Raw genomic sequence first — 23,760 nt, forward strand, 5'->3', positions numbered from 1 at the left:
TCCTTCTTCCGTGGTTACTTTTTGGCACCCTCAGGCATTTCTAAAGCTCATTCTCATGATCATGGAATATCCTGAGCTGGAAGGGACCCACAGGGATCATCCAGTCCAACTCTTGGCCCTGTACAGACACCCCAACAATCCCACTCTGTGCCTGAGACTGTTGTCCAAAAGCTCCTGGAGTGAGCTGCTGTTTGCTCACTTCCCTGGTACTTGATGTGCTTCCAGCTTTGTTCTGGGTCACAGGAGATCCTTGTGGAGAACTGGGAGTTCCTAAAATGTGCTGACACTGGACATGGGAGGTGGTGTTTTGTGTGCATCAAAGGTCTTGCAGGAATTGCCCAGACCCCCTTCCCTGACCTCTCCCTGGCCTCAGGAGTGAACTTCAATCCCTCGGTGGGGAGTTTGCCTTGGGAAACTGAGGCTGCCCCATTCCTGGAAGTGTCCAAGGCCAGGTTGGACAGGGTTTGGAGCACCCTGGGATAGTGGAAGGTGTCCCTGCCCATGGCAGGGGGTGGGACTGGATGAGCTTTAAGGTCCCTTCCCACTCAAATCCATGATTCTGTGATTTCTGTGAGTTCTTAATGCTCTGGGCACTGTCAGCAACCACAGACCTTCACACGATGATATTCCACGTTCCCTGGTCTGCTCAGAATCTGGGGTGATGACTCCTACTCCTCCAGGATGAAATATTTAGGAAAAATGTGTGTGGAGACGTGGAATGATGATCTGCTGGGACTTTTCTATGGAATCAGCATTTGAGGCCCTTCCTGTGCCATCACTAAGAGGAAGAAGCATCACGCACCAGAGATTTGAATATTCCCTTTATTGGTCACACCGATGAAATTGCGGCCTTTAGAAAACAAACAGAATTAACCTGCAAATAAAATTACAAATCTGCTCATTCCTGTGTGCCAAGGGGCCGTGGGAGATCACAGGGCAGTGGCTCCTGTAGGCTCTGAGATCACAACAATCAGCTGCTTGGTGCCAGGTGTGCGATGATTTCCTACATCCCTGCTTGTCCAGCGGAATTTTCCCAAAATCACCTACGTGGGGCTGGCTTTACAGCGGAGAACATGCTCCTGGAATGTCTCCTATTTGGAACAAGTGAAACCAAGGGGATCCAGTTCCCCTCAATGGCTTCTCCTGAGGTGGGATCACAGATTCAGCATTAATCAGTGGGGAATTTTCTCCAGCCCTTGTTTTCCTTTTCCAAACCCTTCTTCTGATCTTACCCACTGACTGCAACATCTCAGGTGAGCTACCAGGGAAGTTGGGAATTCTTTGGACAGATTGGGCATGGCAGTGGCTCCCAGTTTCCCCTGTCCAGCTCCCAATTTCCCCAAGCACAGCACAGAGATCACTCGGGCATCCCCCATTCCTGAGGTGCGGCTGCAGCACAGCCCAGGCTGCTGAGCTATTCCTGGCACATGAAGTCATGGGGAGAGAGGAGCTGCATCACGGATGAGTAAGGAACACTTGGCTTATCCACACAGGAGAGCGAGCCAGGCACTGTGCTGGGCTCAGAACAGCCTTTGGATTGAGGCTTCCCGACCATCCCTGTCTGGGATGCTTTGTAGAGCAGGGAAGGCACATGGCATGGGAAAATCAGCCAGGCTGCATCTTCAGAACAGTGCCCCAACAGCATCCCTGAACACCCCAAAAAGCCCTGCTCCTCCTCTGGGATGCACAGCCCTTCCCCAGCCAGACCCTCTCTCTGAGCTGTGTCCCACGGCTGGGAGAAATGGAAAGCTGAGGAGCCCGTGGGAGTTTTAGGGACAAGAAGAGCTATTTTCTTATGCTCTCTGCTATATATAGAGTCTGGCAAGTTCCACGGGGTTGGAACAAGTTGCTTTTGTTGCTAAAAAAGTCGTTTGGAAAGGCCATTTTAGGCAAGTGCTGCTGTCTGGGGCCAGCTACACTAACCAGGTGCTGCGGCCCGAGCTTTGTCCTGGCAGGAATGTGAGGAAAACTGGTGTAACCCAGGCACGTGCTCCCAGAGCTGCTGCTACTCCCCTGGGAGCCTCAGAGCTTCTTCCTACTAAGGAGCTTTTGCCTCCTGGAGGGGAGCCTGTAAATCTAATTACACACTGGGTGTTGGAGCAGCCAGCAGAGACCTCAGGTGTCCCCAGCTCCGTTTCAGATCCCGTCCCTTGGTGCAGATGAACTGCAGGAGTGTCCAGGGTTCAGCTGAACCCTGCCTGCCCTTTGCAGCCTGATCCCAGACAGCACTTGGTGCACTTTGCCATGGATAATTAGTGCATATTTGAAAGCCCTTCCTCCAGGCAGGCTGTGGAGGGAGCGGAGCCATCTGGAGAATGGCGGCAACCTGGAAATGAGATGCTGTGAGCCAGAGCTGGAGCAGGGTGGAGCAGCCCGTGTGTGTATCCCTGTGTTGATCCCATCATTCTGCTGTGATTCCTGAGCTACTCTTGTCACATATTCCAGAGGAGCAGGTGCTCACAAGCGGGGCCCTGGAGGGCTGGCCCGCTGCTTCCTCTCCTGCAGGATGCTCCCAAAGAGCCGCGCTGCTGCCATGGCACAGCCCCAGTGGATGGTGATCCCGAACCCGCCGTGGCCGTAGTTGTGAATCACCTGGGGGAGAACCACAGAATCCCAGGATGGGTTGGGGGGAACCTCAAAGCCCATCTTGTCCCACCTCCTGCCACGGGCAGGGCCATCTCCTGCTTGCCCAGGTTGCTCCAAGCCCTGTCCAACCGATTCCTGAGCACTTCCAGGGATGGGGCAGTCACATCAATAATTTGTTTCAGAATCTCTGATGTTTATCCCTGGGCTCAAAGACTCCCTTGCTGTTGGTGGGGAGATGGAGCGAGGGACAATCACGGGACAGCGAGGGCTTGTTTATCACTGCCCCGGGCACAATTAACACAGTCATTAATTACACTCAACCCCCGGGGCTGTGCAGGTACCTCTGCCTGGAGATTCCCGAGGCGGATGCTCTCCCGCTCCAGGCGGACCGTGGGCCGTGCTGGTCTCAGGCCGCTCCACTCCTCCACGATCTTTGCCTTCTGCAAGCAAAAGCACATCAGCGCTGCACAGCATTCCTTGGAATCCCACCAGCCAAACCCCACAGCACCAGGTGAGCCCTGAGATGAGTGGGGACAAGGGGTTCCCCATCCTGCAGCAGCTCCAGGCAGAACAATTTGGGATCACAGTGCTGAGACAAAAGCGCCACGCCACCTTTCCTGCTAATCCAGGGAATAACAGCAGCACTGGGAGTGGACACAAACCAGTCTCACCCCACACAGCCCTTCTCTAGAGGTGTGGGGACACCACAACCAAAGGGCTGGAACCTCCCAAAGCTCTGCTTCTACTTTTTAGCAGCTACATGAGTGACTATTATCCCTACAAACCTTGTCTCAGTGCCAGCCCCAGCCAGGTGGAAGAGCCCCAGGTGTCTGTGATGGACACACGGGAACCCCGACTCATGGAAACATCAAGGTCCTGTGGTTTGTCCCAGCGCCCATTCCCACAGCCCGAGCCTCTCAGCTGCCCATGCCCCATGCTGGCAGTCGGATTACCCACCTGGAGAGTCGGGAGCAGCCGGCAGCAGCTGTCCCAGATGGATTTGTGATCCTTGGCGCTGTTCTCCTCGCTCCAGTTGCCGTGCTGGTAAATCCCTCCCAGGACCGTGAACTCGCTCCTGCACCGGGAGCCAAAGGAGACACACGGTGGTGACTTGTCCCCAGCTGTCCCCTGGGGGCCACCACATGGAGGGACACTGTGTGAGCGTGGTGTTGGATCCTGCTGCACCCTGAGCCTGCAAAATATCCCTGTGGGAGAAACTCCCACACGGAGCAGGCGGAGAGCAGTGCCTGCACGTCTGCTCGTGAGCAAGCCACTCATTAAATCCTGTCAGCCCTTCCTTGTCTGGGCAAAGCAGACAGATCATTCCATCCTTATCAAACAGGTCTGCTCCTGCCTGGCTCAGGAAGAGCTGGAAGGAATGGGATGGCTCCGGAGGGGAGCACAGAACAGATTGGTGCTGCTGCTGCCTCAAACTCCTGTGGATTAACAGAGGACAAGAGGCAGGTTAAGGCTGAGGGGGGCCTGGAGGGGTCTGGACTGGCTGGACCCTTCCAAAACCTTGCTTGATTGTTGGGAAGCACAAAAGCAAAAGGAGGGACCCTCCAGGGCTGAGCTCTCCAGCAGGGAAGGGGTGTCCTCCATGTGAGCACTGGATCCAGCTCTTCCTTTGGGATCAGCCTGGTGCCCAGCTCTGACAGCTCGAGCTAAAACAAGCACAGGCAGAGGAATTCATCCGTGGCTGGGACTGTGACCGGGAATCACTCAGAATAGGGGCTGTGAGCCTGCAAAGCTCCTGTTTACATCCTGGCTTATTGCCTAAGCCTGAAATATTAGGACAATAGCAAGTGCCAGAGATGCAGCATTCAAATTCCAGCTTAAAGACCCCCTCTCCATTGCCAGAGCAGGGTGGCTGCAGGCCCTCAGGAGGAAGCAGAGCTGGGATGAAGAGCAGATGGATTTATTTATCCCACAGCAGGGCCAGGAGTTGGACTCGATCCTTATGGTCCCTTCCAGCTCAGGATATTCCATGGTTCTATGATAAACCCAACAGGATGCCCCCAGGCTCACCAGCAGCTCAGGGGACAGTGAGGGGAAGGCTGAGCTTTCCCAGGGTGGTTTTGTTAAAGTAAAAGAATTCCTGCCCTGTTTTTATGGGAACATGGATCAGCAGTGCCTTTCCCCACCCTGAGCTGCTGCAGCACAGTTTGGTCCACACCATTGATAATAACAATGGCTATAAATGTGAAAATAAAAGATCTCCCCCAAAACATCCACTCCACTGTCAGTGTTTGGTTGTCTGGGGACTTGGCCAGGACTGAGTTTGCTTTGGTGGGATTTGGTCCTTGGAAAAGGACAGGACATGGAAGCCCCAGGGTGCAGGATGCTCTCTGTACTGACCAGGAGCTCCCTCACTTTGCTGCCCACATCCTTCTGCTCTCCTCCCACACAGCCAAGGAAAGCACCAGGGATGAAGCCAGGCCTGGCAGGCAGCAGCAGGAGCCTGTCCCAGCCAGGGCTTTGGGGACACTGACAGAGGAATGTCACCAGCGGCAGCCAGCCCTGCCTCGGCCTCTGTCACCTACCCTGGGATGATGTAGGGCGAGTTGTAGATCCCGGATTTCAAGTTGTGAGTGATGATGAAATGCTTCACCCATGGGGCCAGGACCTGGGAGGTAAAGGGGAGGAAGTCAGAGCTGGAGAGTGGGTGCCAGGCTTAGGGGGCAGTGGGAGGGACACGGGGGTCCGGATGTGGGACCCTCCCTGAGCTCTGTGTTCCCTGTGCTCTCTTCTCTAGGAAGAGAAGAAGACAGGAGTGCAGGTAGAGAGCAGCTTCCTACTCGCCTGAATCTGTGTTTCCCCAAATAATCATCCTCTTGTCCCAAAGATTTTATGTCTTTTTATTGCCAGCATTGTGCCTCTGACCTCCCCCAGTCCTCACCCTATGGAGAAACAGTCTGGAGACTGAGGGTGTTCCCACAGCTGAACCGGGAATGGGATCCTGGTTGGTTTCACATGAGCAGTGTTTGCTGGGAATCAGGACCTGATCCCAGTGTGAGTGCAGCCACAAGCCCATGGTTTTTCCCACTCCTCATGGTAACAGATGGGTTTTTGGAAAGCCCCCAGGCCTGCCCCAGCTCACCTTGATGATCTGGCCCCGGCCGGGCTGCAGCTCCGGGTCGGGCTGCAGGTCCCCCGCACGCATCCCGCTGCAGTTCAGCACCACATCCACACCCTGGGAAAACAGCTGAGGAGAGAGGGACACGGCTGGGAGCAGCACGTGGGGATGCTGCCACAGAGGCACAACATTCCTGCTTCCAAATCAGCCAAGTGCTCTTTCCAACCGTCAGGAAATGGATAAACCGGAGGGGCCAGATCCAGGACACAGCTTCCCCAGCCAGCTCCTGCTGACACCCCATGTGTGCCACCAAGCCATTCCAGGGAAAGCTGCCAATCCATGCTGGATAACTGCTCTACCCCATCCTCCATCAACCGTCCCTCAATGCCCAAGACCTTTTATCTTTCCTGATAGAATTTATTTCCCGGATCTTGCCATAGCCTTGCTGCTGTCCCTTGGCCCATCACTCATGCCAAGGAATATCCCAGAGCAGCACCTGCCTGCTGGATGCTGCTTCTCCACTCTGGGATGGGGCTGTGCCCTCTGCCCTGGCTCCACATCCCCACTCACCTCCTGGAAAGACTCAACCTTCTTATGGAAAAACTTCACTCCCCTCTGCGTCAGCCTGGGAAGCACAAGTTCATTTGTTACTGGCAAATTAAAAGCGAATGTTCAATACCAGGACACCTGCTCAGCTTTAGAAACTACAGGAATAAAATCAAGCCCCAAATTCTTCCAAAGACAAAAGCACTTGGATGCAGCTCCAAGTATCCCATTACCTTCATTTTTGTCATGCAAAAATCCACTCCTGGGCTCACTGTTAAAGTGGGGAAACTGATACCCCGCTGGGGCAATGAGCAGGAATTCCAGACCCTCTTCCCTGCTTCCCAGGGATGCATCTCTGCCTCCCCTATCCTGGTGTGCAGGATGAAAATCCACACCTGCAGCCAGAGGTGGAATCAGGAGCAGCAGCACTCACCTGTTGGTGAGCCAGGGCAGGTAACTCCTGCCCTCCAGCATCAGCGCCGTGTTGAACCAGCCATGGCTGAAACAGGAGGAGAGGAAGCTGTGAGGACCTACAGGAGCCTCCTGCCCCAACATTCCCGAGAGCCACTGCGTATCTGGGACCCCAATTCCCTGTGGGATCCTCCTCACACAATGAGTGCATGATTTCCCCCCCTTTTTCCAGCATAAGACGCCTTCTGCTGGTTTTCCTCCCCCACTTTGGTGAGGTAAGAGAGGAGCTGGAATGGTTTCTGTGCTGGGCTGCTGCTTTTTTGGCCCTTTGAGCTGTTTCCTACTTATTTTAAAGGAAGTAGCTGTTAAGAAGTGAGGAAATTTCTGTGCCTGCAGTTCCTTGTCCCACTGCCCCATGCTAGGGATGTACCCAGGAGGTATCCAGGACTGTCCTACCTGAGTCTCCAGAAAACAGACTGAAAAATACCTGTAACCAGGGAAGAGTTCGAGTTCTTTTGGTGTCAGGTTCCTGAATCCCAGGACAATGTTCTTCCAGGATGGGTCCTACAGCAGGGAAAGAGTTCTGAGATTATGAATGAACCGGGATCACTGTGGGACAGAAGTGGTGGGGGGATCACGGGACACAGCCCATCCTAGAGGGACACGGGTGGATGTGCAGGGGCTCTGTCCCTCCCACCCTCAGAGGGCTCAGCCCTTCCTCACACCAGTATTGCCTCGGAAGCACAGAAAACGCTGTGTCCCAGGCACTGTCACGAGGCAAACTTGGAAATGTGGAAGCACTGGCAGGGAAGAAGCACAGCCCTGCCCACCCCAGACTGAGCTGGAGCCCTTCCCAGCCCTGGCTGTGCCCTGCTGCTTACCGCCACCGGCTCTGTGAACAGGTTGTAGCCAGAAATGAGGAAAAGTCCCATTTCCTTGGCTGCTGGGGAGTGCAGGTGCCCGAGGAGGTAATCGAACGTCTCTTTATTCCAGAGCCTGTGATGAGAATGGGAGAGTGGTGGCTCTGCCAGCCCCATGGAGCTGTGCCAGGACAGCTCATGGGACACACAGAGAGGGACACAGCACCATCCTCCTCCTCCTCCTCCTCCTGCCTTACGTCTCCTGCAGGTTGCCATGGTCACTCAGGTAGGGCTGCCACAGCCCGGCCGCCCCGTCGCTGGTGGTGTGGGGGGTGAAGTGGTCAGCATAGACCTCCAGCTCCAGGGAAGGCACCAGGCTGTGGAACTGCTCATGGATGCACAGGGCGCTGGAGAGCCCAATCACCCCGGCTCCGATGATGGCCACGCGCATGGCTCCGGCTCCTGGAGGGGAGGAGGGCTCCAAGGGCAGTGCTGGGGCTGCTGGACAAGCTGGGAACATCAGGGGGAACATCAGCTCCTGCAGGAGCCTCAGCTCCACTGCTGGAGCAGCAGGGAAGGGCTGAGGTCCCCATGGTGCGTCTGCATGCATTCCTTATAAAGCTTCCCAGGTCCTGCTCAAGCTCTGACCAGTCACTGGAAGCATGGAGGGGTGGTTGTGGTTCCTCACAGTGGCTGGGGAATGTGTCTCCATCCCTGGCTGTGCCAGCAGAAGAGCTGCAGCTCAGCTGCCACAGCTGCACTCCTCACGTGGCACAAGGAGCTCCAGGTGTGCCGTGCCCCGGGACAGGGTGGCACAGCCTTGGGATCCTCCTCTGCCTCCCACCAGCCACGGGCTGAGCAGCCAGGGAGATGCTGAAGCACCCACCACAGCTCCATCTCCTGAGGGACACCATGAACCCTCCATTCCCAGTGACCCAAACCCACTCTGACCTGCTCACAATCCTACCCAGCCACTGGCACAGGCTGGAGGCAAGAGGTGAGCATGGATAAACCAGATGGGAATCAGCAGGCATTTTCCGGGCAGCAATGCCAGGGGTGATGAGTGCAAGGTTGGATCCTCATACCATTGTCACCCTCGGGGCTGCACGAGAGGGTGGCTGTGCCACCACCCCAAACCCTTCCGGGCAGGGCTAGGAGAATGGCTGTGGGTAAATTCCAGCTGCCAAGAGGGGCTGCAGCCCCTCTCCATCCTCTGATTCCCTGTTGACAGCGCTTTCCTGCCTTGGAAAAGCTCGTGGTCACTGCCTGTGCAGGGAGCGGACAAAGACCAGTTGGGGGAACGGCTGGGGGGTGCAGATCCTTGGCTGGTTTTCAGAGCAGGAATAAATTCCAGCTCACAGGGTTTTTTTGGACAAGGTGAAGTCCAGCATCTCTGCTGTGATAACAGCAGGACTGACATTTGCCAGGATGGAGGGACGAATCATCGGAACGGCGCAGCAGGAGCTGCTTCCCATCTGCCGTGGTTTTATAACCCACAGGAACCAAGGTCACCTCCTCCACCTGGGACAGGGAGTCACCCCGGCTGCCCCTGCAGCACCAGCTAAGGATCCACCAAAAAATAAAGAAAATACACGTTTCATCAGTTACCTGCAGAGTGCAGGGTCCCCGGAGCAGGCACTGCCGTGTCCAAAGGCTTCACAGAGTCAGAGTTGTTTTACAGCCCAGCAGGGCAAGGTCTGAGTGTTCAGGAGAGCAGGGCCAAAGTCTGCTCTGGTCCCAGGGAGGTGGAGTTCCCACGTGGTGCCGCTGGCACAGGGTCACCACCATCGGTGGCAAAACGCCATCCCTGACACTCGTCTCCATGGTGACCACTGGCAGACCAGGACACAGGGATGTGTTTAGTGGGCATGGTCTTGGAGGTCTTTTCCAATGTCCATGATTTTATGACTTCCCAACGCCTGGATTTGCAGAATCATTTCAGTTGGAAAAATCACTGAGATCAACCTTTGACTGATCACCATCTTGTCAACTAGACCTGAGCACTAATGCCACATCCAGTTACTTCTTGAACACAAGATTCCTGTGGCATCTGGAAAAATTGGGTGTTTCTGGCTCAGTTTTTGGGTAGGAAGAGAGGCTGAGGGAATTGGGATTGTTCAGCCTGGAAAAGAGAAGGCTTCAGAGGGACCTAACTGTGGCTTTCCAGTATCTGAAGACAGCCTGATGGAAAAATGGAGAGTGACTATTTACAAGGGCCTGGAGTGCCAGGACAAGGGGGAATGGCTTCCTACTGCCACAGAGCAGGGTTAGATGAGATACTGGGAAGAAATTCCTTCCTGTGAGGGTGGGGAGGCCCTGGCACAGGTTGCCCAGAGAATCTGTGGCTGCCCCATCCCTGGACGTATCCAAGGCCAGGTCGGACGGGGTTTGGAGCAACCGGGGATAGTGGAAGGTGTCCCTGCCCATGGAATGAGACGTTGGGGTGGGACGGGGCGGGATTTGGGGGCGGGATTTGGGGGCGGGATGGGCCCGGAGGCCCCTTCCATCCCAACAGGCCCCGCCCACCGAGCGGACCCCGCCCCTTCCATCCCCGGCCCCGCCCCGGCCCCGGCCCGGCCCCGCCCCTTCCCGGCGTGAGGGGGAGGCGGCCGCGGCCCCGCAGCCGCAGCCATGGCGCTGGTCACCCTGCAGCGCTCGCCGACCCCCAGCGCCGCCTCCTCGGCCAGCACGAGCGAGGTGAGCGGCGACGGGATGGGCAGGGATGGAGAGGGAAGGGGAGAGTGGGCCCCGGGGGCGGCGGCGGCGGATGGGGAGCGGGGAAGGGCGGGGTGACAGGGCCCTCACAGTCCCACCCGGTACCCTGTATCCCAAAGCTTCTGGTTTCGTCACCTCCACAGACCCAGGTCCCTCATGGTCCCCCCGATATCCTCCAGGCCCTGGCTTCATTACCCTCACAGACCCAGGTCCCTCATGGTCCCGGCCTCACGGCTCTGGCCCTTCACAGCTTTCCCCCTCCAGCCCCTGGCTCCACCCTCTCGCGGCCTCCTGGCCCTCCGTAGCCACTTGCCTCCTGTCTTCATCCCCTCGCAGTCCCCATGGCCTTAACTTCCGACAGCCCCCTGGCCCCAGCTCGGCCCCTCAGAGTCCCCCCAGCCCCTGGTTTCATCCCTTTCACAGGTGCTGGTCCCTCATGGCTCTCAGCCCTACAGCCCCCTGGTCCCCCATAGCCACTTACCCCCAGCCTTCCTCCCATTACAGCCCCCATGGCCCTGAGCCTTACAACCCCCGCCACTGCCTGGCCCAGCTCAGCCCCTCACAGCCCCCAGCCATCCCAGCCCCTTCCTCTCGTAGCCCTCGGTGCTGCCCAGCCCCAGCCTTTTGGTGCTGCCAGGCTGAGCGAGGCCTGGGTCTGTCCTGCCGTCCCTCCCCCCCACAGCCCCATTCTCCCGTGGCTGTCCCCCATTGCAACCCTGGCATTAGCCTGAGCTCCCTAAACCGTGGGGCAGCCTGCTTCACCTCCCTCTTGCCAGGTAAATCTCTGGGCAGAGTGCTGGGCCTGTCTTCATGGAGCAGCTATGCTGGCCCTGGACCTTGTCCCTCCTTGGCATCCCAGAGCTGCCACCACCTCCTGCCCCAGGGATGCTCTGCTTTGCCCTGTGTTATCCCTCTGTCCCTGCCATAGCACCACCTTTCCCCACATCTGCTGCAGCTCCTGCCCCTCAGGGAGCTCCTGCCAGCCCTTCCCCAAGGTGACCATTGTCAGATCTGTGGGAGCAGCTCCCATCCTGCTCCACCCCATACCTGTGCCACTCCTTGCTGTGGCACAGAGTGGCATCATGCTGCTGCCCTCTCCTTCTCCCAGCTCTGCTGCTCCAGGGACCTGTACCTGCCACTTCACCTGCCCCATGGTGCCATCTGTATATCTGTGTCCTGCTGGCACAGCATTCTGCATGTCCCAGCTCTGCTGCACACCCCCTCCCCTCTTGTGCCCCAAAAATGCCCTCTCCTGCCTCTGCCTGGCCTTGGGCTTCTGCTTCCTCCCCCACAGCTCCCCCACACCATCCAAACACAGCTGCACCTCCAGTTTCTCTTTCTTCTTGCCTTTTTCCCTCCTAACCCATTTCTGCTGTGACCCTCAAAGACAGGCCTGGTATTTCTCTGCACATCCTCCCCATGCATCCCTCTCCCCCCACACTTCTTTCCTTTGATGCTCACTGCCCTTGGCTTCGCTCTGTCCCCACTCCTGCCAGGTAAACAATCCTATTTGTCACCTGTCACGTCCCTGTGACTCCCCCGATTAGCTGGTCTGAGGTGGGAGCAGGAGGCGGGAGCCACAAAGCTCCCAGGTTCTCCCTTGCCCCAGGGGCTGCAGGGGGTCCCTGGCTGCAGGGACCCAGTTTGGGCCACGCTGTGCTCATTGAGGAGCTTGGAGATGGGACTTGCACTTTTGGAAGGAGTTTTCAGAAGGAATTTTGTGGGATCTGGTTTAGACAGGGTCTTAAACAAGACCTAGTGGCCACCCAATCTAGAGAGATGAAAATGAGCTGTAACTGTGGAGCAGGCAGTGGAATTAGACTGGAGTCAAAGCAGTCTTGCCATGTACATCTGTCTTAGGCATTGCTTTGTGTCAGAGCTGCTGCTGGTGATTGTATTTTCTGGGGGGTGACCATAAAATTCCTCCCAAAAAAGCTGCCCCACATTTGCTGCCAGGTGTTGTCCATGGCAGGGCACTTCTGCCACCAGCACCCACAGCTCAGGTGTGCTGTGGTGGCTCCCAGAGGAAGACACTGAGTCCTGCTAGAATGGTCTCTTCTGGCATGAAATACCATAAAATTATGATTTCCAGATTCTTTTTCCAGATTCAGCATGTTGTTTTTGCCAAGTTAAAGAAAAATCCTGTCAAAAAGTGCCTGCCTGCTCCTGTTCTTTTAGGGTCTTTCCTGCAAGGAAAATCAGGGCTCACTGGGGCTTTTAGCAGATGTGAATAATTACTAGAAGATATTTTAATGGGAAATGATGACCACACATCCTTGCTAATTGCGACTGTGCTGCTGTGGCCTCTCCTAACTCACGAGCCCAAAGGAATTTATAAAATGGATGCTGCTGCCTGCAAGAGTTTTGCTGCTGCCTTGCCATAGTGTGCCATAAATTCGTAGGAGAGAGTGGTTCACACGCACTTGCAAACCTTCCCTGCTTGTGCACCTCCCTTCCACACACCTCCCACTCCCTGTGGCCCTTCAGTGTGGCCACACTCAGCACAGACCCCAGGGAGGGACGTGGCAGTGGCTGGTGGGGTCCGGCCGTGGTGGGATGAGCAGCTGCAGGTCCACGGCATCTCCACAGTGTGTGGTGCACCCCAAACCCTGCCAGCTCCAAGGGGTGCTCTGAGCAGGACAAGGCTCAGTGTGGCAGCCTTGCTGCAGCCTTGCTTTGGTTTTCCTGCAGTTTTTAGTAGAAAATACAGGAAAAGTTGGCTATGGGAACAGCTCAGCTCCTGCAGGAGAGAAGCCCACAGCAGCTTCAGGCCCAGCCCTGCTGCTGAGCCCTAGCTGACGACATCCAAGAGTCATCACCCTCGCAGTCACATTTGTTTAAAAAGGAAGAAAGTTTTTCTCCCCCTTGTTGCTACGTGATAGCCCCAAACAAACAGGAGGGTGACCCTGCAAAGGTCCCAAACCTGCCAGACCTTCCCAGGGCTGGGGCATCTGCCAGTGGGGGCACTGGGACTCGGGGTGTTCTGGGGCCCTGCCTGCAGCCCAGCTCTGCACTGTAAACAGACTAAAAATAGCCGTGGTATGCTCCTCACCCTCTGCTGGGTCAGTCGGGACAGCCTTGTGCATCTCCCTTCTTCCCAATGGCCACAGTTCCAATATCCGGCCTCTGCTGTTGCGTTTGCAGGATATTTTTTTCCCTGGCTTTACTTGGTTCTCACAGATTGTCAGCGGAGCAGCTCCTGTGCCCTCTAGCCTCCCAAGTCCTCACTTGAGAGGGTGGGGAGCAATCCAGGTGCCCCCCCCACACAAAGCTCCAGTCTTGAACATTTGAAATTATATAATTTGCTTATTTTTAACTTGTACAAAACCACCTGGAAACAAGTAACTCTTACGGGGACCCTTATTTGATGTGGGTTCTGAGCAATGCTGTAGGAAATACCAGGATGTTCCCCAAGTGTCAGCCCTGATGGAGCCTGATTCTTTCAAGGTTCGTGTCCCTCCAGCTTTGTGTTGTGAGTGTGAAGGATTTCCTGTAAGGTCCCTGCTTTACTTCTTGGGCCCAAACTTTCTCCCCAGCACAGCCCTGCCCTCCAAGGGGATGCTCCCAGCCCTTTCTCCTTTGTGTACTCACACAGGACCAAAACAGAACTATCCTAGCGCCTGTTGTTTTGGGGTCTTTTTTGGTCAGCTCTGGATGCAATTAGCCCCAACTCTGCTTTTCTTTAGTAAGGAGTTTTGTCTAGAAGCTAATAGGGCAGTTGAAGGGGATGGCTGGAAAGCACGGCTGTGAAAATGCTTGGTTTTGGCAGCAGACTGAGGTCACACTTCTCTTTTGAGGAGAATAAATAAAGTGTAGTGTCACCTGAGCAGCCGGATTTGCTTCTGGGGGACTTTCCACCAGTGCCTGGTGCAAAAGTGCCCATTTTAATCCATGCCTGCCACCAAAGCAGTGTGTTCCCCAGGAAGGCAGCAGGCAGAGGGCATGCAAGGCAGTGGGCATTGTCCTAGCCTGGGGACACGTGTGCCAGCATCCAGGTGGAGGTGGCCTCCTTGGCCTGCTGGTGTGAGCCCTGGAGCTGCACATCAGGTGCTGGAGCTGGGACAGTCCCAGGGAGCACTTTTGGCTGTGTCCTCGTGCTTGGGACACCCCAAATCCCAGTTATTTGTGCCCAGCCGTGGCTGCCAGCTGCTGCCCTCACGTGTGTGTGCAGTGGGAGCAAGGTGTGCGCTGCGGTGACGTCGGGGTTGGCGCTCTTCAAAGCGCTCTGCACTCCAGGACCAGCTTGCAGGATTAGGACCTAATAGCTTTAAAATCCCCATGAGCCCCTTTGTCACCCGGCGCCGGGTGCTGGTGGCATACAGGACTAGGGAGGCTCGCTTATCCCTGGCACCAGGAAGAAAAACCCCGCAGAAAACAGCCCCTCACAGCCTGTTGGAGCAGGGATTTTCTTTAAAGGTGTAATGTGGAAACAACAAACACGTAACTTTCTGTTGTATCCTTTTCTCCCCTCAGGCGGAGGTCGGCAGTGATGAAGAGCGTAGACTAAATGTGAGGTAAGCAGAGCTTTTGGGCTCTAAGCATCGTTTCCACTGTTGTTGTCTGCCAAGCATCCAAGTCCTGATCCCACAGAGATCCCCGAGCCTGTGCCTTGCCTGGAGGGGATGGCATGGTCTGCAGAGAGCTGAACCTGGGAATGCTCTCTCCCTCATCAGTTTTGAGATGAGCGTTTAACGAGCTGAAAGCATAAAAGAGAGCTTGTGATCCTTTTTCCCCTGGTGGGAAGACACTGGAAAATTGCTGGTCAGCTCTGGCCACAGCACTTTAATGTTATCACAGCATCTCTGGCTCTACTGCTGCTCCCTGAGGCTGGGGCTCCGCTTGGGAAGGGGGCTCTGCTCCCAGGCTGGGGAGGGGAGAGCTCTGCTCATTCCTGGGTATTGAGTGTCAGGAATTTGCCTCCTTGGGGTTGTGCAGAGCCACTGTGTTCGTGTGAGGGGAAGAAAGGGCTGAGCTGTCCTGCTAGAGGAGGGGCTCCTCTTGCTGACACTGTGCAGATCCAAAGTGGTGACACAAGCTCATGTGCTGGGGCCCTGGCTCATGGGGTCTGAGTAATGCTCTGGATGGCTCACTCTAAGCCTGGCTCTTATAGGCAGCTCTTACCCTCTAACCTGTAAACCACAGCCCAAGAGAGCAGTGTAAAGGCACAACAGTGGTTCAGCAGTCAGTCTCTTCTCCTTGTCACTCCTTCCTGCTTTTGTTGTCCTGAGTTCAGGAAAAGCAAAGCCACTCATGCTGCTGCTGAGACTGTGTTTGCCCTGCAAGTGAAGTCAGAGACCAGAAGGCAGGGCTGCTCATGGACAGAGTAGGAAATTGTTGGACTTTTTTGTTTCTGTGTTCTGGGATGGTGTCTCCTGGCTGCAGCCCACCTGGGAAGCCTGGAATTCCATAGCTGTCCTGTCTGCGCACACATGGGGTGCAGACAGAAGTGCTGTGTCTGCTCTGTGTGCTCTCCTGTGTATGGGCATTTCATGGCTCTCTGTTAGGCCATTTGAGAGCTGACCTTGTGGAGAATGATTTTTGTATTGATTCAATCAAAATTCAGGATTCCCAGTTCTGCTCCTTGTACAATGCAGGGCCCCAGCAGGAACCTGCTGAACCCTAATTCTTGTGCTTTTCCCCATGTTGTATTAAACAGTAACCTGCAACCAAGCAGGATGGCAGCTTCCTCTTTTGGATATACAGTTCTGTGCTGAGAGACAAAATCCAGCTTTATCCTCTTCACTGCAAATGTTCTCACTGTGCAAATAAATCCTGGGGAGATCCTTGGATTTGTGGCCACCTTTGGTCTGTCTGGCCTCTTTGCAAGCTGGGCATGTACATCCACCACTGACCAAGGCTACCAGGAGTGTAGATGCACTTAGACCAGGCTTAAAGGCTGATGCTTTTCTCCTGGCTGTTGAAAAATGCTGCAGCACTGACGTTGAACACTGAGATCCCATAAGCTTCCTCCGTCCTTCAGTCTCCTGGGGCTGCTCTTCCGTATACGATTGTCAGGATAAGAATCTGGTAATTAAATAGCCAGACAGACCTCGAGAATCAGATGGCTCTTGTGCACAGCCTCTGCTGTCCTCAGGGGGAAACACTGCCAAGAGCTGCAGGAAATGTGTAGACACAACACAGATGATAAATGAAGCTCCTGTTCGTTTGTGGGTCGATCCTGTCCCGTTCCCACTGACTGCTGTCCCCTTCCCTGCTCGGGAGCAATCCGCTGAGACTCTGCCCGGTGCCCAGGGGGTGGCAGAATTGTTCAACTTCATTGTGCTGCTTCTCTTCTGAAAAATCCCTGCAGGGTGGCCTGTGCTGCTGTTTGTGCCTCGGTTCGATCCTGGTCTAGCCTTGGTGACAGCTGGGCTTTGTCACACGTGCCCTGGGCACAGGGGTCAGCAGTCCAGCTCCTGGCTCTGCAGACCTTGGCGATCTAATGGTTAGGGAAAAGGAAGGATTGTTGGAAACCTGTCCCCAACGTGCTGCCAGCTCAGGCTGTGTTTCATCAATACAGGGTGGCTGTGCTAGTCCACATTTATGACATCATGTATTCATCTGCCTGGTGAACAAATTTTTTTTTGTTCATTCCAAAACATTCCAGGATTTTCATTTGCTGTTGCGTAGTTGGATCTGGTTCCATGACTCTGGTTCCATGACTTTGGTTCCGTCTGATTGTTTTCTTGAAGTAACAGATCTGTATCATCGTGTTGCACCCAGCTACGTCTTGCTGCTCCCTGGTCGTCCTTCCTTGTGGTTTCTGTCATTCCAAAATGCTTTTCTTTCTCCCTGGAACAGTTTCTATCCCAGCAAAAACCACGGGGACACGCTCTAGGTTCAGCTTTGCTTTCAGAGATATTGCTGCTATCTGCATTTTCTTAGACATTAATCTGCTTCAAGTCATCTTTTTCTCTGTTACCAAAAATTTTGTGGAAGCTTCAACAATGTAACATCCACACTGTTCCCACCAGGCAGCCTGGAGTCTGTGTTTCTCCCTGAGGATAAAGTCTCAGAGCAGAAGGAAAGTAAGGGCACAGAGAGATGTGAGAGCCCCGTTTGACTTGGTGCAGCCAGAAGCTGCACATCTGAGCTGTGTTATCAGTGTCTACTCAAACTTTCCCTCCTGGATAACCATCAGGGAGATGCTGTGGCTTGAACCCTTTTTTCTCCTAAGGGTGCAGCACACCCACAGCTCACCCGAATCTTACTAAAACTGCTGTCAGGGCTAGGCCAAGCTCATGGGAGGATGTGTTAGCCTAGACCTGAGCACAGCCTTAAGTTCTCTGAGATCGAGTTCCGTGCGAGCCTCGTGCGTGCGGTGCCCGTGGCCTTATCTCAGCCCCACATCCTGCTGCTCCAGCTCCTAGCAAACTCCGAGGAGATGCTATCAAGGAGGAGGCAGGGCAGAGCCGAGCTCTTTCTCAGCTGCCTGCTCCAGCAACAGGGCTGGATGTGCAGTTTCCCCTTTTTGGTGCGACCCAGTGGATTCTCAGCCTTGGCCGTGTGCTGGCTCTGTCACACCGAGTCAGAGGAGATGTTGTACAACCCAAATCGCTCTGTGAGTGTTGGCTGTTTCTCAGATGTGGTTGGCAAACACAGCAAGATAATCACTGGTTTTAATTACAAATATAAATAGGTTTGTTTAGCCAGTCATTCTGTAATCTTGGCCGTTATTGGCTTTCCAGTCACAGCCTGAATGCAGAGCCGGGTGAATGTTTTCAGGCACCTTCTGCCGGGAGATAGAGGTTGAACCACTGTGCAAGGGCCTGGAAGTTGGGTATCTCCAGGCTCTGATTAAGCCTGAAGATGGTTATGGAAATAATTGTTCTTGTTTGGCACCTCTAAACCAAATTTTAAGAGCTGGCAAGAGCAGCTGTGGGAGGTAGAGGTTTTCAGGGTTGGGCTCGTGTACATTTGCAGATCAGTGATCAGCAGGAGGAGTCATTGCTGCAGACAAACTCTTAACAGAGCAACAGCAGGTTTAGATTGGATATCAGGAAAAATTCCTTCTTGGAAAGGGTTGTAAAGCATTGGAACAGGCTGCTCAGGGCCGTGGTGGAGTCCTCATCCCTGGAGGAATTGAAAAGCTGCCTGGATATGGCACTTGGGGACGTGGTTTAGTGGTGGCCTTGGCAGTGCTGTGGGAACAGTAGGACTCAATCTTGGAAGTGTTTTCCAACCTAAATGATTCCATGATCATCCCTCTGACACACACCACAGGACACCATTATATCTTATATCACATATGTATCTATTTTATATATTTAATGTGTATTATATTTTAGTGCACCAAAATTCTCTCTTAACACCTTGATCCATAATTTCTTTGGGGATTTAGGAGCAGATTTTGCTGGAGCAGCACTGAGTGAACACCTCGTACTCATGGCCATGTTCATGGTGCCAGGGAGGCGCTCAGGGCGGGGGGAACGTGGGGGCAGCTGCCCTGAAGATTTATTTGTGGGGACAGCAGCTCATTACAGCCTTGACAAGTCCTGCTGGCTGCAGATTGATTGTGTCCAGGGGAGCTGGTGGGAGATCTCGGGGCAGAAGTTGCTGACTTCATGAAGTGTTCAAAACAGGATGCTGAATCACATCCTGGCCGGTGGCAGCATCCTGCCTTAGCGTGCTCCATACAATGGGGAGGCACCGGCCCAGCCCCCGGCCCTCGGGAGCTCTCAGCCCGGAGGTGTGGCCCTGGAAGCTCAGGAAGGTATAATTAGGCCTTTGCGTTTTGTGCTGGGCTGTGTGTGGATGTTCAAAGGCCGCAGAGCTGAGGAAACGTTCACTTATTTGACACTTATTTAAGATCTGGCCTTTCCAGGAAACCGTTGCTGACTTGAAGTTGAGCAATAGGAGGAGTTTACTTGGATGTAGGTAGAGCAACAGCAGGAGAGCTGCCAATCCGAAGATGTGATGATCAGATTCTTTTGGAATTGTATCTAAACCTTTTTGGTTTTTTTTTCTTCCATGAAATCTCAGCAGTTTAGCAGAACCCAAACCACGAGGCCCTGTTATCAGAGGTGCTGGCTGTGCACTGAACACTTGTTTCTGTAAAAGGCCAGTGTGGTCACTGTTTATTTAGGTGTTAGAGCTGGGTCAGAACAATATTTTGGTTCCAAATGCCTCTTGATTTTAAATTATCTTAATCTTTGATAATGGTGTGCCAAGATCTGTGAGTCAGGGATTTCTCATACAAATCAGAGCTGTGCTCTGCCTGGCAAGTGCTCCTAAGATGTTTTTGGAATGGGGAATGGACAGAACACCTTCCTAGGCCTGGTTTTACTTCTAACGAAGAATGTTGAGATTATTTCCTGAGAGCACTGAGTTTTTTCCCAAACATTTACACATCCCTTTGCAGCATTTAAATCCCTGATGCACAATCACTTCACCACTGCACAAAAATAAGCCCAGATTCAAACAGATTAGGGTGCACACCACATCCATCAGTTGTTTAGGTTTATCTGGGATCAGGACTCTCCTCGGCAGAGCTTGTCCTCCCTCTCTGAAAATTTTAGTTTCTTGAAGTAATCCTTGCTGCTAGAGCTACTGGTGAAGGAAATGTTCATATCAGGGACCAAGTCAGCCAGAAAGGTAGGGAATGGGACAAAATGTCCTGTTCAGATTTCCCGGAAAGCTGCCAGGCTCCTTGTTTGCCCTGTCTGCCATCCAAATGGTCACATCCCACCGTGTCCAACATTCGCATCCCAGTGGAGACTGCTGCCCATGGCTGGGCATCTCCCTCCCAGCCCTGCAAAACATCCTGAACTCCAGCTGTCTGCTTCCCTCTGCAACACCATCCTGCTTGGAAAAAATGCCTTTGGGGTGGAGGGGGAAAAGAAGGATGATCCTGATGTTTTTACCACCACTTTTCCATTGCGAGTGAGCTTTGCCCCTGCCTGGCAGTCTCCTGATTTTGGGAGTGCTGGCCATATACCCTCAGGAGGCTGGGAAGGCAGGCTGTGGTCTAGTTAGACACTTGAGGTGTCAGGGCTGAGCCAGAACTTTTCTCACTCTGCTCTTACCCCGCGTGATCCGCCTGGATTTATTTTATTTTGTTTTTCCACATTACCAAAGTGTCAAGTACTCCCTGGTCTCCGCTGCCTTTTTTGGAGCCGTTCTGAAACCCGGCAGCTCAGCTGGTTTTTGGGTTGCTGTGCCACCAAGATTCCCAGCCGTGCTTCCGATGCCATTGTCTGTGTCCTGGCTGACCTTCGCTCACACCGCCTGGAAGCTGCTCCCTTAATCCTTCAAGCTGTTATTCACCTTCCTTTTCTTTTCCAGTGGTGCCGTTGGAGAGTTTCCACTTGTTTCTTTGGCCTGTCTCTGGGAGACACTGCTGAGTGGGTGAAGTGGGGTGACTTAATAAAATAGTTCCAAGGATTAAAACAATGGGCTGACAGGAGGAATGCAGGAGGATGGGCCCATGTGCTGACAGCTTGGCTGGGGTGGAGGACGGGAGCGGGATCGGCTCCTGCCGGGAGCGCGGGCGGAGGCTCTGCATCGTCCCACCTCTCCTTCAGCTTGGACATGGCTCTGTGGTCTGGCTTCCTCCTACCTGTGGTCATGGAACAGCTGTGGTAGTAACATGGCAACATCCAGAAGAGTGACTTGTAGGAAATCATAGGGAGCCGGTGTTTTGGGAATAGCCAGCTTCCCTCAGACCACCAGGGAAATCCATGGCGTTGCTGATGCTGGGATCTCTGTGTGTGCCTCTTGCTCTTCCCCTGTGCCAGCTGCTGCTTTCCCAAGCCTTGTCCTCCGAGTCCATGAGTCCAGACAAATGTGAGCTGCTGCTTGGAGCAGCTCTGCCCGGCCCCCATGGCAGGGAGGGTGGCCCTGGGTTGGCACAGCAGGCTGGGGACAGTCAGGGGTGCACACCAGGAATGCCAGTGCTGGGGGCTCTGTAGGGTTAATGCTCCTTTTCCTAGCAGCTCGTGCAGGCTGAGGTTTGGAGAGGATCTGGCCTGGCCTCCTGAGACAGGGACTGTCACCAAGATGACATCGTGTTTCAGTGGGAATCTCAGAAATGTTCCTCGGGATGCAGACTGAGTTCCAAGCCCGTGGCGTAGCTGGGTGATGCCGGGATCAGCCCCGTGCCTTTTTGAACTCTGCGATTAATGGGATGAGCAGAAAGGATTTCTTTTTCCTTGTGAAACAATCTCTTATTTTATTTGGCTTTTCACCATCCAAGTACTAGGGATTCCTAGAATTTTCTCATTCCTGGCTGTTTGGGAGCAGTTCTGTCAATTTGCTTTGCGCAAGTCTGCTGGAGTGGGGAATGATCCTGCTAATTTGTTTGTTTCCCTCTTCCTGCCCTTTCTCTTGGAGGGTTTATCCAAGCTGCTCCTGGGTTGTCTGCAGGCACAGCCTGGATCCTGGGGTTGCCCCCAGGGTGGGATACTCACAGCTGAGCTGGTTTGGCTCCGTGTGGATCCGTGCTGATCACTGCTCCAGCCCGACGCATCCCAGGAGCAGCTGGAGGGACATCATCAGCAGTCTGTTTCTGTTGGGAAATTGGCTTTTGTGGGCTTCATGATTGATTTCATTTTTCTCTTTTTGTCCTTTGTGCCAGAGGAGTGTTTGTGTGTGAATGGCCTGCAGTGTCTGCAGCCCTCTCAGCATTCCTGCTGGGATGTGGCCCACGATCCCCACGCCTCCGAGCCCAACAATGCACACTCACACTCCCCCTGGTCCCTGCTCTGCTGAGAACAGCAAAGCGTGTTGAGTTTTCCTATCTCCCCAACATCTCACTTCCTTCAAAATAGATGGGAGAGATGTCTGCTCCTGCAGGGAGGCTTTACAGCCCCCACAGCTGGAGCTGCTGCCTGGCCCCTTCCCAGCACGAAGATGCCCTGGCTGTGTCTGAAGAAGGAGAGATGTTCTCCCTGTGAACCTGCAGCCCACGTTTTGCTTTTCTTCTGGGGGTGTCTTGTCTTCAGCTCAGGATGTCTGGGAATGATGACTTTGGGTATGGAAGTCACAGGTATGGGAAGAGCTTTCCTGCCTTGCATTTCTGGTAGCAAAAACACCTCAGTTCAAGTGGTCTTGAGCAGTTCTCACCACCTTGCCAGGCATGCTGGGCTCCCACAGTCCTGACCACAGGTTTTGTCAGCATATCACAAATCCTACACGTGTGCAATAGCACTTTGTTCTAAACCATCATTGCACATGTTGAAAGTGGACTTTTCCAGGTGCTGCTCCATGGGGAGCGAGCTCACTGTTCATCCCTCCCATGGCAGCCCTGCTCCATGTCAGGTTAAGCTGGAATGGCTGTGGTGATATTCCCACCTGTGTTTGTCCAGGTGATTCCCTTGTGTGGCCGTTAATCCCTGTGTGACACGGAGCAAAGGCCACTTGGACACGTCATTAAAAGCGGGAGAAGGGACTCGCTGCTGCTGCTGCTGCTGGAGCCCCGGGGCTGTTCCTGGGGCTGTGCAGTACCATGGAAAGGAGTAGCTTTGAAGTCCCTTTTCCTCCAGCGCTGTTTTGTGTTGCTCAGGCCCCTTCCGAAGGCCCCTCTTGTGGTCAGGAAGTGTTATCAGATGTGCCTCTATCAGGCCAAAGCAAGCAGTGCCTCTGCCTTAACCATCAGCTGTCTTGGGGAGCAGGAGCCACACAGCTGCTCTCGACTCTTCCTGTTTCTCTCGCTGTATCTTCCTTCCTGTTTGATGTGCTCCTTTCCAGCCTGGGTTGTGCTGCTGTTTGGGTGTGGCTGTGGGACAATGCCAGTCCCCTCTGCTCGCTGCAGCAGTGTCCTGCCTAAAATCCGCCCTCTGGAATATTGGGCTGCAGGAGCATCTGGCGGGGCTGACTCGGCCTCTCTCCAGGGCTGTTCTGTGTTCTTTCTCAGTTGCCTTGAGGTGGCCAAAGCTTGTTCCAGATCAAGCAGCAAACAGGGGGAAGAAAAAAGGGGAAAAAAATCAGTTCTCTTCCTCCTTATCAACTGGGCTATGGGAAAGGGAAGTGTGTTCCATTCTGTGGTGCTCGGGAGGCCTGTTTTTCCCTCACCTTATCAGTTTGGAAATGTTTTGAGTAGAAGATGCCATGAAACCCGAGGAACTGGGAGGCATTGCCATGTTTGCCTTCGTAAAATCATGACCCATTTTGAGAGAAGTGAATATTCCTTTTCTTGTGGGGGTTTGGGGTTTTTTTCTTCCTTAAACCAGGACCTGATTGCAGGAGGCTGCTCACTCACCTCAGGCTTGCCTGGGTCTTCCCAGGAAAAGTGTTTTTTCTCTCTCCTGACTTCTCTGTATGGATCTTTATTTTGAGATGAGTTCTGTAGCTGTGAGATGTATTAATAGAGTGTTTCCTTGTGTCCTGCAAGATGATTATGGCTTATATGAGATTCCCCATTAAAACATGGAACTCAAGCACCCGAGGCATGCAAGGATTCCTCCTGGGACACCCCACAGCTGGAGCCACGATGGCAAAGCAAACTGCCTGGGGAAAACTGTTCTGGGACTGGAGCTCATTCTGGCTGTCCAGTACCATGAGCAGCTCTGTCTCTTTTCCCAAAATCCAGTATTTTTAAGGGATTGCTTACTGGCATTCCCGGCCCCG

At 54.0% G+C, this 23,760-nt stretch overlaps 2 protein-coding genes across 2 annotated transcripts in view; one reads left to right on the forward strand and one right to left on the reverse strand.

Annotated features, from left to right (window-relative positions):
- Positions 1-804: 804 nt before the first annotated feature.
- DAO (D-amino acid oxidase) lies at positions 805-9,212 on the reverse strand. Its single transcript, XM_032128198.1, has 11 exons — positions 9,088-9,212; positions 7,737-7,989; positions 7,501-7,615; positions 7,107-7,183; positions 6,642-6,707; positions 6,233-6,287; positions 5,687-5,791; positions 5,130-5,212; positions 3,544-3,661; positions 2,928-3,026; positions 805-2,592 (listed from the first exon to the last, which is right to left on the reverse strand). The coding sequence occupies exons 2-11, from the start codon at positions 7,928-7,930 to the stop codon at positions 2,458-2,460; spliced, it is 1,047 nt and encodes a 348-aa protein (XP_031984089.1). The 5' UTR covers positions 7,931-7,989; positions 9,088-9,212; the 3' UTR covers positions 805-2,457.
- An 850-nt stretch (positions 9,213-10,062) lies between these two features.
- SSH1 (slingshot protein phosphatase 1) overlaps positions 10,063-23,760 on the forward strand; it is a 34,196-nt gene continuing 20,498 nt past the window's right edge. The window contains exons 1-2 of the mRNA XM_032127924.1: positions 10,063-10,176; positions 14,668-14,708. Coding sequence (XP_031983815.1) covers positions 10,111-10,176; positions 14,668-14,708 — 107 coding nt within the window. The 5' untranslated portion in view covers positions 10,063-10,110. The remainder of the gene's footprint in view (positions 10,177-14,667; positions 14,709-23,760) is intronic.

Source organism: Corvus moneduloides, chromosome 18 (assembly GCF_009650955.1).
Source record: "Corvus moneduloides isolate bCorMon1 chromosome 18, bCorMon1.pri, whole genome shotgun sequence".
Classification (NCBI taxonomy): domain Eukaryota; kingdom Metazoa; phylum Chordata; class Aves; order Passeriformes; family Corvidae; genus Corvus; species Corvus moneduloides.